Genomic DNA, 17,603 nt, shown 5'->3' on the forward strand with positions numbered 1-17,603 from the left:
GAAAACAAACACAACAAAAACTCAAAAAGAATAATTTTTTTAATTTAGAAGTTAACATGAAAATATAATCTTCCCCAGTTTTTTTGTTTGTATGTGTGGTTGATTGGTTTTTTGAGACCAGGTCTCTATATAGCCTTGGCTGTTCTGGAACTCCCTATGTAGACTAGGCTGGCCTTCTGAATGCTGGGCTTAAAGGCCCAGCATTTGTTTTTAATTTATAAACTTTTGTTATTTTAAAAAACTTACAAATAACTGAAACCATCACATTATCACTTTCTCCCCCCAAAAAACATTACTCATTTCTCTTATTTCCTTTTAATTGTTCAAGTTCTGACAGAGGGTCCATGGCACACTCAATTGTCCTTAGAGCTTAGTCTCACAAAAGTACAGATGGGGTTGGGGGATTGAACAGGGATGATGGGACAAACCAGGATCTAAAAATCATACAAGCCCACCACCACAACCACAGCAGCATGAAGAAGCAAGTGTCCAAAATGAGAGCCAGGGGAATCAGGATTTTCTCCTGCCTGCTGCAACCTCCTGTTATACACACACACACACACACACACACACACACACACACACAGGCCACATTCCAACCAGAAACCCATGGGCAGGAGCCCGTTGATTCTATGCACGGAGGCCAGCCTCCTGAGGCACTGAGCAGGGTAGAGGACGGAACAGGATGACCTGTGGGGTCACACACGGCAGATCAGGAATTCCCTTAAGAATGGGAGCTGGTGAGATGGTTCAGTGGATAAAGGCACTGGCCTTCAAGCCCGATCACCTGCTCAGTCCCACAGAATAAATAAGATGTAATTTGAAAAAAGAACATCCAGGGCTGGAGCGGTGACTCTGTAGTTAGAGTACTCTGTTCTTGCAGAGAAGCCTGGGGTTCTAAGCACATGCATCAGGCAGCCCACAGTGCTGTGTCTGCAGCTGCAGGAGATCCAGTGCATTCATCTGGCATCTTCAGGCACACAAGGGCAAGCAAGCCCATATGCAAAAACAAAACCAAATTCTTCTCGAAAAGAAATTCAGGAATGAAAAGTAAATTATAGCTTCATTTTTAGTGTACTCAGTACACATAGGATAAGATCAACTACTTTTCTGTTGTTATGATAAAACCCCATGTCTAAAGCAACTTACTGAGAATTCACATCGCGAACCACAAGTATGAAACAACACGCTTGGAATGGCACCAGCCTTCCAAGACTCAGAACCCTCCCCTGGTGATATACTTCCTCCAGCAAGACCACACCTCCTAAACCTGTCTAACAGCTCTGTCAACTGGGGACCTGCCCTCAAACATCTGAGCCTATGGGGGACATTTCCATTCTTACCACCACAGGAATTAATTTAACTAATGCCCATTACGAATCTCGAGATTAACCAAAAGATTGGTATGATGAATCCCTTTTTTGCATGTATGTTATAGTGGGAATATGAAGCCCTCTCCCTCTCTACATACACCCTTCCCCAAGAAACTCATCTTGAAGGCTTGGTGTACAGTCAGCAGATCCAGCCATTCAGAAGACTGTCTTTCCCCCCTTTTCTTCCTTTTTATGACCTGTTGAGTCTATCTAGTGCTGCCCAATTTTGCATGGCTATGGGCCATCTACTGTTGGACCAAGTCGAAGCCACACACTTGAACAAAACAGACTCTTTCCTCCTCCAGCAGCCATCAGCTGTCAGTAGCTTCTCTGCAGGAGGTGGGGACCCATACATGTTGGAGTGTTGACAGGCTCGACTTGTCCAGGTCCTATGCAGCCACCACAGCAGCTGTGACCTTGTAAGTGCAATGGTCTTGTCATGTCCAGAAGACATTGTTTCACTGTGGTCCTCCCTATTCTCTGGCTCTTACAGTCTTTCCTGTCCTGCTTAGAGATGGTCCCCGAGCAGCATGGGGAGGGTGTGATATAGATGCCTCACTTTGGGCTGAGCATGCCACAGATGCTTACTCTCTAGACCTGGACCCGTTATCAGTTTGTACACTAGCTGCCATCAACTGCACAAATCAACTCCTCTGATGAGGTCTGAGAGCTGACCTACTCTGTGTGTGTAAAAATATGAGTTTAGAGGACAAACATCAATTTTTAAAATCAAATGCTGTAATACAGTACAATCCAAAGATAATTTGATACTTACATGCTGAGGGACGAGAATGTGCAAACTTTGTTTTACATGATTAAACCATTTATGTTTCTGTAACAGCAGAAACTTTATGTACAGTAAACACTGCAATTCATAACATGGTAGTCTCAAATCTGGGCTAAGCTGTTCAGGTGTGTTTGCTGGCATTAGATGGAATGACAACATATACAGTGGGGGAAGGGAGTGTTGAGAACAAATCCCACAGTGAAATTAGGTAATGCAACCATGGGTAAGGGCTCCCAGAAACACCCCAGAATTATTATGCATTTGATTCTGAATTAATTTGGGTCATTGTGTGTTCAAAAACTGTTTCCTGGGCTGAGAAGGCAGCTCAATTGGTGAAGCGTTTGAGAGGACTTGAGCTGGAACCCCCAGATGGAACTAAAGTTATAAAAGCTAGGCTTAATGGCTCACACTTGTAACCCCAGTGCTGAGGAGGTGGATACAGGCAGCTCCTGGCGCTTGCTGGCCAGCCAGCCTAGTCTTCTTAGAAAGTTCTAAGTTAATAAGAGACCTTGCGTCAAAAGATAAGGTGAGTGATGCCTGAGAAACAGCACCCACAGTTGTCTTCAGGCCTCTACATATACGTGCCTCCATGTACATACCCATGTCCCCACACACAGTAATATATGCATAAAAGAGAAACTGCTAAATTATCCTAAATTGAGTTTTCCTGCATGCTGCATGATTGCAGCAAAGAGCTACAAATTAATCAGCATGTTTTAATTGTCCGGAGACTTTCTCCCCAGGCAGTGGGCACAGCTCTGCAGGTGAGGACGCTTGCCCGCCTGAGCCTGAGGACCTGAGTTTGACTCCCAGGACCCACACTGTAAAAGGAGAAAACTGACTCCTGACCTCCACATGTATGTACAGCATGGCATAGGCACACCCTATCTTAGTCCGTGTTCTGTTGCTGTGAAGAGATACCATAGCCACGCAACTCCTATGAAAGAAGCATTGAATTGAGGCTTGCTTACAGTTTCAGAGGTTAGTCCCTTATCATCATGGCAGGAGCATGGTGGCATGCAGGCAGATACGGTGTTGGCAGCTGAGAGTTCTACATCTTGATCCATAGGCAGAGAGAGGCAGAGAAAGACTGGACCTGGTGTGTGCTTTTGAAACCTCAAATCCTGCTGTCAGTGACACACTTCCTCTAATTCTTCTCAAATAGGGCCACTCCCTGGTGACTAAGCATTCAAATATATGACCCTATGGGAACCATGATCTTCCAAACTCCCGTACCCTCATACACATACATGCATACACATAAATATAAACACTGAATAGAACTTCACTCCAGGGGAGCCGGGGAATGTAGCTGTCTTAGGGTTTCTATTGCTGTCAAGAGACACCATGACCACGGCAACTCTCATAAAGGAAAACATTTCTCTGGAGTTGGCTTAACAGTTCTGAGGTTTGGTCCATTATCATCATGATGGGAAGCACAGTGGCATGCAGCAAGTTATGGCTCTGGAAAAGATGCTGAGAGTTCTGCATCCAGATCAGCAAGCAGCAGGAAGAGAGACTGAAACTCTGTCCTGGCTTGAACCCCTGCAACATCAGAGCCCACCCACAGTGACACACCTCCTCCAGCAAGGCCACACCTCCCAATGGTGCCGGTCCCTTTGTGCCTACGGGGCCATTTTCATTCAAATTCCATGGCAGTGCAGAGGTGGAGCACTTGCCTAACATGTTCAAGCACTGTGAAAATTTTTAAATGCAGTTGAGGGCACGTGATGACAATAATTCCTTGACCCTGCTGTGATGAGTGATTGCCTCTGATGCAGGTCTGCTGGTTCCTGCCCATGACATAGGTCACTAAGGCATCACGGTCATCCGTTAGGGGTTCCATTACTATTCCTATTTTGTGATCAAGAGCACTGTGGTTGACAGAACACATCTGCATGGTGGCCTCTGTCAGTGTTCTGGGAGGCTCTTGAAAATGCTAAACCCTCATTGAAGAGTGTCATGTGATTGTGTACTGGGGTGAAGGCTGGCTTCTGGAGCAGATTCCAGCCTTGCTCCTTGGTTCCCTGAAACTTTCTGTAACGTGGAGACTACTAGCAACATCCATCTTGGGGATTAAATGAGTGCTTAGTTAATAGTAGCCACAGCCAGGGTGACCCCAGTGGCCATGGGGACCTCTGTGAATGTGATCAAAATATGTAGCAAAGCTCGGTTCTCATGAAGAAATGGAAGGAGTCCGAGCTTGCAAAGCTCTTCCCAGCCAGGAAAGTCGCAGAGTGGAGAACTGTTGTCCAGAACAGGACGAGCTGTTGCATGTCTAATGAAGGGAAATGGGCAGGGGTGACAAGAAAGTAACTATGGGTGGTTTGCATGTGTTGTGATGCCGTTTCCTCTCCTCTCTAGAACTCCATGAAGGTGATGTTCAAATGCCTTTGGAAAAACTGTGGCAAGGTGCTGAACACCGCAGCCGGTATCCAGAAGCACATCCGGGCCATCCACCTCGGGTAAGGTAACCCACCCCTCCCCTGGAAGCTGGGGGTAGCCTCCCAGCGTGGCCTCAGCACCTCGGCTCTCAGATACTGCACACCGCACTATGATTGGGGCTCTTCCTGCTCCCTGCTCTAGAGGCAGACTCTGCTCATAGCCAGCCACCAAGTCACCCAGCTGAAGAGCGTCCCTGAGGAACTTTCTGAGTCATGATATACAAGTCCTCATGCTGATCCCTAGGACCACCCGAAAATGACTAGTCAAGTATTACCTCTGAGGGTCAGAGATAAACTGCACAAAAGACAGCATAAAGCGCGCCAAGGGCTCCTCCTCTGGCAGCTGGGAACGGACTGCAAGGAGCCTTGAGCCCCTGGTGTCTGTCAAATGAACTGTGCTTTATTTTTTCAGTGGATGATGTTCATGACTTAGAACCTCAAAAGCTACTATCACTCTGAGAGTCTCAGAATGAACCCCCCCAAAGCCCCTCTCCAAAAAAAGACAGAAGGAAAAAGTCACTCAAATGATCTGCTTCTTTTCTTTTCTTTTTTGGGTTTTTCAAGACAGGGTTTCTCTGTGTAGTTTTGGTGCCTGTCCTGGATCTCACTCTGTAGACCAGGCTGGCCTCAAACTCACAGAGATCCGCCTGGCTCTGCCTCCCGAGTGCTGGGATTAAAGGCGTGTGCCACCACCGCCCGGCCTCTGTTTTCTTCATAGGCTGTAAGAACCTTCCTACAGACAGACACAGTTGAGGTTAGGAACATGCAGCCAGACTCCCAGCCAGGGACAGTGGTGGGTTAACTGTCCATGCTTTCGTCCTGAGTCTGTCTTGTCCAGGTGCCTGGGGTTTAGAAAGTATGCTGTGTAACCCTAGTTGCCACAGTGTGGAAAAGGCAAATGTCAACACCGGAGTAGGTCTGTGCGCTCAACACAGAAGGGTCCTTTTAACAAAATGAATGTGGAGAAATAAGTCACCTTAGCCAGAAGGGAGCGCACTCAGGAGTGTATGCTGTGTGAAAAGTGGTGTAGGGAGACAGTAACAAAGGGTTCTAAGGTGACTGCAGTCTCCCCTCCTCCCCCCCCTCCAGTCAGTGCCTGTGAAGAGGAGTACAGAAGTGGCCCCCTAAGTCTTCAGGCAGGTGTTGGGATACACCAGAGCTTTGTAAAGCAGGGTGCCCATGAGGTCACCAAGCATCAGGGATGTGGCCAAGTGAGGCCAGGCTGTGCTACCCTGGCTGAAGGCTCTGCCTGCATGTTCAGGAAATGTCACAGTACTGTAGCGCTCCCCACCCCAGTGAGATTTCTACCCTGTCAGATCTCACAGGTTAGCCTGGCATAAACAAACAGCTCAGAGCAATTTAAAGGCCTTGAAAGAACTTGCCACTAGACCTGCTAAGCAGGCCTGCGTGCTCCATGTCCAAGTAGTATTTAGAGACTATGACCATCCAGGATGTTGCATTCACAGTGGGTGGGCAGCATTCAAGGGTCAGCCACTTGTTGGCTTCCTTAGGATCCCTTTTAACCAGCATGCTCTTCACCATCGCGCTGGCCATTGTACAGGAAAGGACCTCCTGAAAGTCTACAGGACCTCAAGCAAGCTCCAGCCTGTGCTTACTCAGGGACGGGGAGGAGCCTTCACCTTATCCCCCCAAATCATGCCACTGTTGGATACTGGGCAAGTTAGTGAGCAGTGGCTGGGGAGACATGTCAACCCCACCCAAAAGCAACATGCCCTGTATCTGATGAAACTTCAGGCACACCATGCAGTCTTAAAAAGTGCATGGTTTCCACCTCCACATCACTCAACCTCTTCTCAGCCCCCAGTCTTCAGGGGCTGACCCTCATCTGTCCCCCTGGAGAACTCATGATTTCCCTTGGGTCTGGGTATCTATTAGTAGCACTTGGCAACCAGCAGCAGCTCAGCCTGCCTGTGACTGGAAAGGAAGCAGGGACAGGAATAGAACAGGCACTCATTCCTTGTCCCACTCTCTGGGGTCCTCAATGATGCCTGTCAGAAAGCCAAGCCCCACCTGACCCGATATGTTACAGAGACACCCCCCGGATGCCAGCGAGGCTGTGAGAAGCCATTGATCGAGCCAAGCAGAAAGGCCGGGGGAAAGCACTTCATTTTAGTATATAGGAATTATTCAAGAGGAAACAAGTCTTCGGTCAGCAACCTCTGGCCATTGCCACATGTGCCCATGAGCTGAGGGACCTCCCTTGCTCTCGGCCTTTCCAGGGAGCCAGGATCTGGGTCCATAGTTCTTGGGAAATTAGCAAGATGGGTAAATGTTGAGTTGTGACAGTTACTTAACTCAAAACTTTCTGTGAGAAAGCACAATTTTCTTCTACTTAAAGAAGCTTATTAAAATCCCTTGGATAATAGTCTCCTAGTGGGAGTGGAGAGGCAGGCTTTGGAGCTTAGCTCCTGCGTTTACTTACTAAACACTCAGTAGTGCTTCCTTCCCTGTGTTAGGTATGTTATCAAGCTCTCTATGGTTACTCCATCATAAATGAAGTATCCATGCATATTTCTATGCTTACTCCATCATACAACAAAGATGTATTCTTGTGATCCCATGTTATAAAGTAAGACACCAAGCAAGGCCTGGGACCATGCTGGGTTGCCAGAATCACACTCAAAGTGTCTATCACAATCTCGGACTGAAAAATCCAATTCCAGAAAGTATGGTCTCAGCCACCATTGCCCCAACAGCCCCTGCATCACTCATCATGCTGAATTTGGTAGGTGCCTACTCAGTGCCAAATATGCTGATTACATGTGGAGTGGTACAGAGATCCACAAAAGACAGCCCTGGAGAACTATAGTCAGAGTGAGAATACAAAGAGATTTGCAGAGCCCAAAAACACAGGGCTGGAGAGATGGCTCAGTGAGGAGTTTTCTTAATAAGCACTGATACCCAGGAAGTCAAGGTCCCCTCTTGGACTCTACGTTTCATTATTAGAATAATTTAAAAACAGACTCAGCTGGAAGCTTGAGGAGAATTTCATTTGAATTTAAAAGGAGCCCAGGACAGGCAAGTTGTAACTCTCAGCAACTGCCTAGAGAAAGAGAATGGAGAAGAAAATTAAAAAAACAAACAGAAACCATGTCATTTAGTCAGCATGGAGGACAGCCACAGGGATGTAGGGAGCCACATAGTGAGGAGGGGCTCCAGAGGAAGAATAAGGGAGGCCAGTGTACCAGAAAAGCATGCTTAGTTTCTAATGGAAGAGACAGAAACACTAAGGGCAAGTCAGGACTCAGAAAGGTAGGCAGACCCTCACAGTGGCTTGTAAGGTCTGAGCTCATATATAGGAATTCTGGAAAGGAAAAGTATAGTATTTCATTAAAGAGCTAGATATGGTGGAGCAAGCTTGTAATTCCAGAACTCCAGAGGCAGAGGCAGGTGGATCTCTATGAGTTTGAGGCCAGCTTGGTCTACATAGTGAATTCTAGGACAGCTGGGCTACATAAAGAGACCCTGTATCCAAAAAAGGAAAAACAGGAAAAGAAAAAAAAAATCTTCAAAGGAATAATTATCCCATTTAGCTTCTTAACATGGCTCATGGTGAGCCTTCCTTGATAGAAATGACTGTACCTTCCTCGGGGTTGGTTCCTGATTGACCAGCCTAACTTTGACTAGGTTAGTTCTCCACCCAGGCTGAAGATTTCATTCTCTTGACCAGAGGAAATACTTTTCTCTTAATGGGCTTTTAATGCTGCTTTGTCAGTGAAGCCTGAGTTGGAATCCCAAACACACACACGCGCGCGTGCACGCGCGCGCACACACACACACACACACACACACACACACCAAAAATTAAAATTAAAAAAGGAAAAAAGTTACAAAAATACAGTAAGGCATTAACTCAAGGGACAAATGTACTTTGAAGGGAATATAGAAGACTGCAGATGAGCCCTAACCTACCACCTTTAAGATGCAGCTAGACTGTGGTTTCTCATCCCTCATCCCCCACCACTACTGATGCTTTTCAGTTATTACAGATGGCAGCATCCACCTCCAAGGTCTTGTCTCATGCACTTTCCCAACTTTCTGACAAGAACCATAGTGATCCTTTAAAAATAATGTCCATTTCCTAAAATTTCCAGGGGCTTTTGTAACCTCCAGAATAAAATCTCCAGATCTCAAAGCCATCACTGAGGCCAACGAGGCCCTATCCAATCCTGCCTCAGCCTTCATTCCAGAGTTGCAGCCTGCATTAGTTACTTCTCTGTTACTATGATGAGACACAATGACCAAAGCAGTTTATAGAAGGAAGAGGGTTTTGTGGCTTACAGTTCCAGAGGGCTGGAGTCCATAGTGGAGAGGAAGGCATGGTAGCAGGTGGCAGAAGCAGGAAGCAGAGAGAGCAAGGAGGAAGTGGGTGGGGCTGTAAACCCTCAAAGGCCACTTCTAGTGACGTGCTTCCTCCACGAGGCTGGACATCCTAAAAGTTATATACCCTCTCCAAAGAGCACCACTGACTAGAACACAAGTCTTCAAACCATGAGCTTATGGGGACATTTCTCTGTGAAAGCACCAAACCCAGCCACCTGTAGGTTCCGTTCTGTCCTCCAAAGTCCAGCATGCAGGTGTCTGTTTGCCTGTCACTGTCTTTGAGCATCCTATGTAAATTTCAGTACCTCTCCTGACCACTGACCTTGATTAAGGACTCTCCAGGATTCCTTAATCTTTTTTACTGGGACTTATAAAGCCTCATATACTAAATGGCTGTGTGTTGGGGATCTCTTCTCTGCCTCTAGACTATAAGAGTTCCATCAAGCCTGGCAGTGGTAGCATACTTCCTTAATTTCAGCACTCACTTGGGATGCAGAGGCCTACAGATCTCTTAGTTTGAGGCCAGGCTGGTCTACAGAGTGAGTTCTAGGACATCCAGGGCTACACAGAGAAACTCTGTCTTGAAAAAAAAACAAAAAACAAAAACAACAACAACAACAAAAACCCCAAAAAACAAAAACAAAAATTTCCATCAAGGCAGAGTCTGTGTTTTGTTCCTGTTAGGAAGTAGAATGTTTTATATGTAATATATTCTCAATAAATGATTCTCAGACTAGTAAATGGATGGGTATGTAGGTAGGTGGATGAATGGGTGGGTGGGTGGGTGGGTGGATGGATGGATGGATGGATGGATGGGTAGGTGAGTGGATGGATGGATAGGTAGGTCGGTGGATGTATTTGTGGATGGATACATAGGTAGATGGATGGATGGGTGGGTGGATGGATGGATGGATGGATGGATGGATGGATGGGTAGGTAAGTAGGTGGATGAATGGGTGGGTGGATGGGTAGGTAGAGGTAGGTGGATGGATAGATAGGTAGGTGGATGGATGGATAGATGGATGGGTGGATGGATGGATAGATGGATGGGTGGATGGATGGATGGATAGGTAGGTAGGTGGATGGATGGGTGGGTAGATGGATAGGTAGGTAGGTGGATGGATGGATAGGTAGGTAGGTGGATAGATGGATAGATAGGTAGATGGATGGATAGATGGATGGGTGGATGGATGGATGGATAGGTAGGTAGGTGGATGGATGGGTGGATAGATGGATAGGTAGGTAGGTGGGTGGATGGATGGGTAGATAGGTGGATGGATGGGTGGATGGATAGGTAGGTAGGTAGGTAGGTAGGTAGGTAGGTAGGTAGGTGGATGGATGGGTGGGTGGGTAGATGGATAGGTAGGTAGATGGATGGATGAGTAGTAGAAAGATTGCTCTAAGAAACCTTACTCTGTTTTCTGTTGTTCTGCTGTAATAGCTGATGCCAAGTAAGTGAAAGAAATGGAAGTTTATTTGGCTCATGGTTCTATGACCATAGTGTAGACATCTGTTCAACATCTGGTGAGGGCTCCCTCGCTACATCTGAACCTGATGTGGTCAGACAAACCAAATCTATTGGCTTGCTTTCCTCTTTCTTTGTGAGCCACTAGTTCCATCATGCCCCACAACCTCTTGACCTCTCCCAAGTCCCCCTTTCTAAATACCATTAACACAAGAGTTTGGAAATCACGTTACTAACAAACAGCGTTGGTGGTGGGCATGTTTAAATCATGGCAGAAGCCATGAAGACCTCCCTCGAAGGGCGTAGCTGAGTGTTGCAGGATAAATACAATAAACATAGGCTGGTGGCCGACAGAAGATTCCAGGTTGAGGGAATGGTCTGTCCAAGATGGAGGCAAAGGCCAGACGGCTGAGCTTTGCTCTCTCTGCCCTAGGCGAGTTGGAGAATCTGACTACAGTGATGGAGAAGAGGACTTCTACTACACTGAGATCAAGCTCAACACGGACTCAGTGGCTGAGGGCCTGAGCAGCATGGCCCCAGTGTCGCCCTCCCAGTCCCTGGCTTCACCTCCTATGTTTCCTGTCCCAGACTCCAGCCGAACAGAAAGTCCTTGTGCCAAAACAGACACCAAGCTGATGACGCCACTGAGCCGCTCAGCCCCAACCACCCTCTACCTCGTGCACACCGACCACGCTTACCAGGTAACTCGTTAGGGTCCTTGGTCAGAACCAGTAGCCCTCAGGCCTGGGACTGCAAGATAACTCAATGAAAAAACATCGCCACACATGGCAGCCAGTAACTCAGTTGGTCTTTCTACTTTTCCCCTTAGTCGTGATCTCAAGCCATAAGTTGTGGCTCATGCCTATAACCCCAGCACTCAAGAGGCTGAGGCAGGAGGATCACAAGTTTGAAACTGAGGTGACAGAGCATATCCATGACCATCCCGGGCAACTTGGTGACACCCTACCATACAAAGAAAAGCAAAGGGTCAGGAAGTAGCCCTGTGGTACAGACTGCTTGTCCCATTTCCTCAGTCTTCAGTGCCACTGGGGGGAAAATATCATGATCTCATTCAAATGGACCCGTAGATTACTCTTGGGCTCCCCAGAGCCAGCTGAAGACCCAGTCCCTTAGGAGTTGTTCAAAGGCTAAAAGAACAAAAACCCGGGGTTGGGGATTTAGCTCAGTGGTAGAATACTTGCCTAGCAAGTGCAAGGCCCTGGGTTCGATCCTCAACTCCAAAACAAAAACAAAACAAACAAACAAACAAAAAAAGCCCTTAGCAGTGTAAAGCCCTCAGGTTGATGACTGCTATAGCTTACAAATATTTGATTCGTGACAATCAAGCCAAGAGTGGTGGCATCTTCAGGGTATCACTAAATAGCTCTGGCTGACCTTGAAATTAATCTTGTAAATCAGGCTGGCATCGGACTCGCAGAGTTCTCCTGCTTCTGCCTCCCAAGTGCTGGAACTAAAGATGTATGCCACCATGCCTGGCTAAGTTAAAATTTTTAATAGAAATTAAAATAAAATAATGAAAAGTTGAGCTTTGCTTGGCAAGCTTTGGGGCAATGACAAAAAGCCTGTACTGTGTAGCTGAGGTTTCAGCATCCTCTGCTTCTAAGTAGGTAGCTAACCCTCTCAGAGTACAACTCAACAGTGTCAGTACCCCAGAAGTTGTTTCAGATGGAAATTCTGTGAACACTACCCACACAAACCTACTGGGTCATAGTTGGAAGTGGACCAGAAGCCTAAGGACTTAGAAATAAATCCTCCAAATGCAGGCCATGGCTACCCCAAAAATTGCAGCTAACTCATGCAACTTTATAAAAACCTTCCTTTCATTTTTGAAATTACATTTCCCTACATATCTATAAAAATCAAAATAACTGTATAATATCCAATTAAATTAAATTGAAGTAATTATTTTAATCATTCTGATAGTTAATGTGACTATCTACCGTGGCTCTCCACTGTCATAATCACATGGAGCTGGGCATGATATTGCGCCTTTAATCCCAACACTTGAGAGGTGAAGACAGCCTCAGCAATGTAACAAGTTCGAGCCTAGTCTAAGTCACGTAAGACCCTGTCTTTAAAAAGAAATTAAAAACAAGAAAGGGGGTCTACTATGAACATTCTCTGCCTATAGACTTTTTTAACTTTCATTTTAATTCTCAAGAGTGTCCTTATTGAGTCATCTGGAGCATGAATGAAGATTTTATGGATATTTCTGTGTATTGCCAAAGTATTTCCCAACACTGCCAGGTACAAAACCACTGTAACTAGCTGAAATGTCTGTAATTCGAGAACAAAACACAAGTAAGCCTGGAGAAGAAAAATGTGGTCACTTAATATATAGGCTTGACTCTTATCATCTCAGTTATATCTATTTGTTCAATTTTAAGGCTTTTTTTATTAATTTTGTGTTTATTTGGTGTGTATGTACATGTGGATGCACACACATTTGACACATTGAACATGTAGAGGTCAGAGGACCTTCCACTCTGTGGTCCTAAGGATTGAACTCAGGTCTTCAGGCTTGTCAGTAGGTACTTTTACCTGCTAAACCAACCATCTCACTGGCCAAGTCTCTTAGCGTGTTCATGATACACGGTTGTGCAGTGAATGTCATTGTATCCGTGTTCTTAGAATCAATGCTGAGATGTGAGATGTCTAAAACAATGAGAATTTTAATGCATATCACTGAAGTACACTCCTAAAATATTTATAGCTTACATTTACCTTTTCCAAATTTTTCCAAATGTTCAGGTATTTATTTCCTAATTTGATTGTCAAGAGTTGCTTGCATATATCCAAAAATCGATATATGTGATTAAATTTCAGAAACTGACAGCCAAAAGCCATTCCCTATACCTCAAGTAGATTGCTTAGATGTATGTGGAAGGCTTATTTCTGGCTGCTCTCTTTGACCCTGTTAGTCTCTCTGCTAGCGAACGTGACCAGAGCAGCCCTGTCTGTCCCTGCAGCCCAGCTTTGGTAATGAGAGCTAAGACACCAGGGACAGTCACTCTTTCATGAGTTTTCTCTGCTTCCTGTGTCCTAGGCCACACCCCCAGTGACTATTCCGGGATCTGCTAAGTTCACCCCCAACGGCAGCAGTTTCAGCATTTCCTGGCAGTCCCCGCCAGTCACTTTCACCGGTATTCCTGTAAGTACCAAAGGGCGGCAAGATGAGCCAGACAAATGTCCCTTTAGAGAAACAGACACGGGAAAGATGGAGTCGGTGCCCAGAGGCGCTATCACAGTTTGGGTCTTCTCTTTTCTCAAGTAGCCCAGGTTAGCCTTGAACTCTAGATAGTCAAGGATGGCCTTTGAACTGCTGACCCTCTACCTCCCGAACACTGTACTATAGGTGTACACCATCATGCCTAGTTTCCAAAGGCATATGCTTCTTTCTTTTTTTTTTTTTTTTTTTTAATTTTATCTGTATGAGTGTTTGGCTTGCTTGCACGGCTGCGTACCACATGCATGCCGTGCCTGTGGAGACCAGAAGAGGGCATCAGATCCCCTGGGACTGGAGTTACATATGGATGTGAGCTGCCATGTGGGTGCTGGGAATCAAACTCAGGTCATCTGGAAGAGCAGCCGGTGCTCTTAATGGCTGAGTCTTCTCTCCAGTCCCAGGTATATAGTTCTGAAGTGACACTTGTAGATTCATCAGCAAGCTGTCTAGTGACGGGTATGGCTTCTCTGGGAAAGATGTTTTGATTGATAGATACTTTAGAAAGCCAGAAGGGAGCGTTAGCTGTTGATGCTGGAAATGTATTTTGTGTTGGTGCTGGAGTTATATCTCCAGAAGACTATAGAATTAGCAGTTCGATTCACACTTCTTACAGAAAGGCTGATGTTTACCATTATAAATTACTTCATAAATTTTGTTAGTTTGACATGTTGTCTTGGAGGTATGCCATTTGAAGATCTCAAAATTAAATAAGTTGAAATCACTCTTTTCTTTCAAAGCTTGAGCAAAAAAAAAAAAAAGAAAGAAAAAGGAAAGAGAACAAGTGCTCAAAAGTACTGCCATGTTAGGCAGTAGATAAGCTCGGTGCAGTAAGTGATCCTGGTACATCACTGCGGACTAACTCGCTCCTAACAGGTCATTTTAAACTATTCTAGGTCTTACCTAGTTTTTCGTAGACCACCAAGAGGCCTACCTCTGCTCACAGACTGTGAGCAGCCATGACTCCTGATAAGGTTCAGAACTAGGCTCAGGATAGTCAGGATAGACGTGTTAAAACCTTATTTTTTCTTCTCTACCTCACGCCTCCCACACTTACACAGAGACCCCACAAAAGCAACTCCTTGGCAAGCCCTGCCAAGTTCCAGAGGTCCCAAGTTTATAAAGATGAGTAACTGGGCACACTGTGTGTGCTCTGCCCATGTGTATTTACCAAACTCCATAAAGGAATCCTTGGCAGTGAATAGCCTCCTGCTGATAGCACTTGGAAAGCAGTGGCTTCCAGAAAATACTCTTGTGATTTTTAACACTACCATAAATATGGAATAATTACTAAAGCCACTGAACAGTGGTGGCCTGTAACATGAATTGCTAAATGTCTTATTAATAAAAAAAAAAAAAAAAACCCAGAGCCAGATATTGGGGTGAAAGCTGAAAGATCAGAGGGATAGAACAAGCCAGCCACAAGTTCTTACTGCTAGGAACTCCTCAGCCTGAGAGAGAGCTACTTCCTGTATACTCATGCCTATATCCTTTCTGTGCCCTGCCATCTCACTTCCTCTTTCCACCCAGCTCTATCACTTCCTGTCTGTCTGTAAAGACCTCCAGACCTCTATGGTTAGTGCTGGGATTAATGGCATGTGCCACAATGCCTGGCTGTGTTCCCAATGTGGCTTCGAGCTCACAGAGACCCGGATGAATATCTGCTCCCCCAAATGCTAGGGTTAAAGGCGTGTGCTACCACTGCCTGACCACTATATAGTGGCTGGCTTTGTCATTTGATCCCTGGGCAAGCTTTATTTGTTAGAGCACAAATAAAATATCACCACAGTGGCCCTTGGCCACTCTCAAGGAGTGAACCTGGACATTCTTGTGCTAGTTTTGTTTGTGGCACAAACATTGATCCACCTATGTGGCCATCAGATATAAACCGTTTCCTCTGAGGATTTTCCCTTAGTAGATATAAAAGGGCCCAGAGCCCCTTGCCATTTGCCATTAACCCATCTGTGATGCTAGTGTTGTCAGTTTGACAGAATCTAGAATTACCTGGGATACAGGCCTCTGGACATGCCTTTGGGAGATTATCTTCTGTTAATAGAAATGGGAAGACTGGCCTGTCATGGTTGTCACCATCCCCTGGCTGAGAATCTAGACAGTATAGATGGAGAAAAGGAACCAGACATGAGAAGAGTGTGCACTCATCACTCTGCCCTGCTTCCTGGTGGTGGACACAATGTGCCCTGCTTCAAGTTCCCCATCATGACAGACTGGTCCTTGAACTGTGGACCAAAACCAACTCTTTACAGAGTATTTTATTCCAGCAACAGAGAAAGGGGCTAAGATGCCTTCTTTGATAGCCTACTGTATTTAGTTATTTTCCTATTGCTATGACCAAATGCATGACACAGGGAAGGAAGGGAGGGAGGGAGGGAGGGAGGGAGGGAGGAAGGAAGGAGGGAAGGAAGGAAGAAAGGAAGGAAGGGTGGGTTGTTTGCTCTCACAGTCCACCGTGGTGGCAGTAGGTGTGGCCAGTGACTGGGCATGTTGTGTCCATCATCTCAAGCAGAAAGAGATGAATGCTGGTGCGCCACATGCATCCATTTGTTTTCAGCCAGAGCCCAGGCCACAGGATGGCACCACCTGTGGGAGTCTGTGGGCGTCCACCTCCAACCTTTCCCACCTTTTCTAGGGTTCTGAGGAGGAGGAGAGAGGGATAAGAAAATATATTAGATAGAGAGACCTAGCCGACAAGAAGACAGAAACACAGGAAAGCTTCGGGAGGGCCTGGATCACTACCCAGTGGCCTCCTCATTTGTTCAGAAGGGCTTTTTATAACATGCCAAGGGGAGAGGCAAAAGACCTTCCCCTTGCTAGATCAAAGCACACCACACAGCCAAGTGTAGACCCTTCCAAATACCTGGTAACCACACCCATGACCAAATCATCTCCTTACACAGCCCTGCTGGGTAAAGCAAGCTCAGATTCTCTGGCCCTGGGTAAGTTCTCACTAGGAAACCTCTGTGGGCTCCCATAGCCACCCACATTCAGAGTAGGTCTTCCTCCCTGCCCTTTGCCTTTCTGGAAACCCATCCCAGAAACACCCAGAGGTGTGTATTCTAGGTGATCCTAAACGCTGTCAAGTTAACAATGAAGAGTAGCCACCACCACACCTACAGTGAAAGCTACAGTTCCATTTCCAGCCACAGGCTGACGGTGTGACAGTTCCCTGTTTCCTGCCTTTAACGTCGGAAGTCTTCCCAAGCACATAGGCCATTCTGCTCATCTGGTATGAAAATAAGGACAGCGTGAGACAGAAGAGAACTTTGGATGTCTTCACCACTGTCATGACCAGTCACACTGTCGTTCCTTCCACTGTGTCCTGGTTTTCAGAATTGAATGTAAAGCCTCATGTACCAGGCAGATGCTCCACCGTGAAGCTGCGTCCCTCTTTGCTCTTGTTATTTGGATATACAGTCTCACTCAGTTGTTCAGGTTGGACTTAAAACTCACACTACAGCCCAGGCAAGTCTTGAGTTTGCTACCTTGCCTCGGGCTCTATCATGCCTCACTTCTGATGTGCTTTTTTTTTTTTTTTTTTTTTAAATTAAACCATCAGAGAGACATCATTCTGGTTTTTAACCAGATGTCTGCCCTCCTAGTTCCTAAATGTCTCTGTAGGATGCCAGCCAGGACTCCTTATGTTGTTTGTGTTCCAGTAGTGAAATCTTAGAACTCTTCCATGGACACCATAGCTGTCTCTACTCTCAATCTCAACCACCACCACCACCTTTGTTTTTTGCAAAAATACTTCATTTCTGTGTTGGTTTCCAGGGACATTCTAGCAGGGGGATTGCACATAGGTGCAGTATCTGGGTTAACTGGGAATTCTGCCTCCTGTGGCTGTTTCTCATTATTCTTTTCGTTTTGTTTCATGTGTATGTGTGTGTGTACACATGGTGTGTAGACCAGATGTTGATATTGTCTTACA

General features: G+C 45.9%; 1 protein-coding gene across 1 annotated transcript in view; it reads left to right on the forward strand.

Moving 5' to 3' along the window:
- The window catches only part of Znf704 (zinc finger protein 704), a 198,260-nt gene that overhangs the window by 165,915 nt on the left and 14,742 nt on the right, over positions 1-17,603 (forward strand). The window contains exons 5-7 of the mRNA XM_036177672.1: positions 4,525-4,625; positions 10,847-11,114; positions 13,481-13,585. Of these exons, the coding sequence (XP_036033565.1) occupies positions 4,525-4,625; positions 10,847-11,114; positions 13,481-13,585 (474 nt within the window). The remainder of the gene's footprint in view (positions 1-4,524; positions 4,626-10,846; positions 11,115-13,480; positions 13,586-17,603) is intronic.

Source organism: Onychomys torridus, chromosome 2 (assembly GCF_903995425.1).
Source record: "Onychomys torridus chromosome 2, mOncTor1.1, whole genome shotgun sequence".
NCBI lineage: Eukaryota > Metazoa > Chordata > Mammalia > Rodentia > Cricetidae > Onychomys > Onychomys torridus.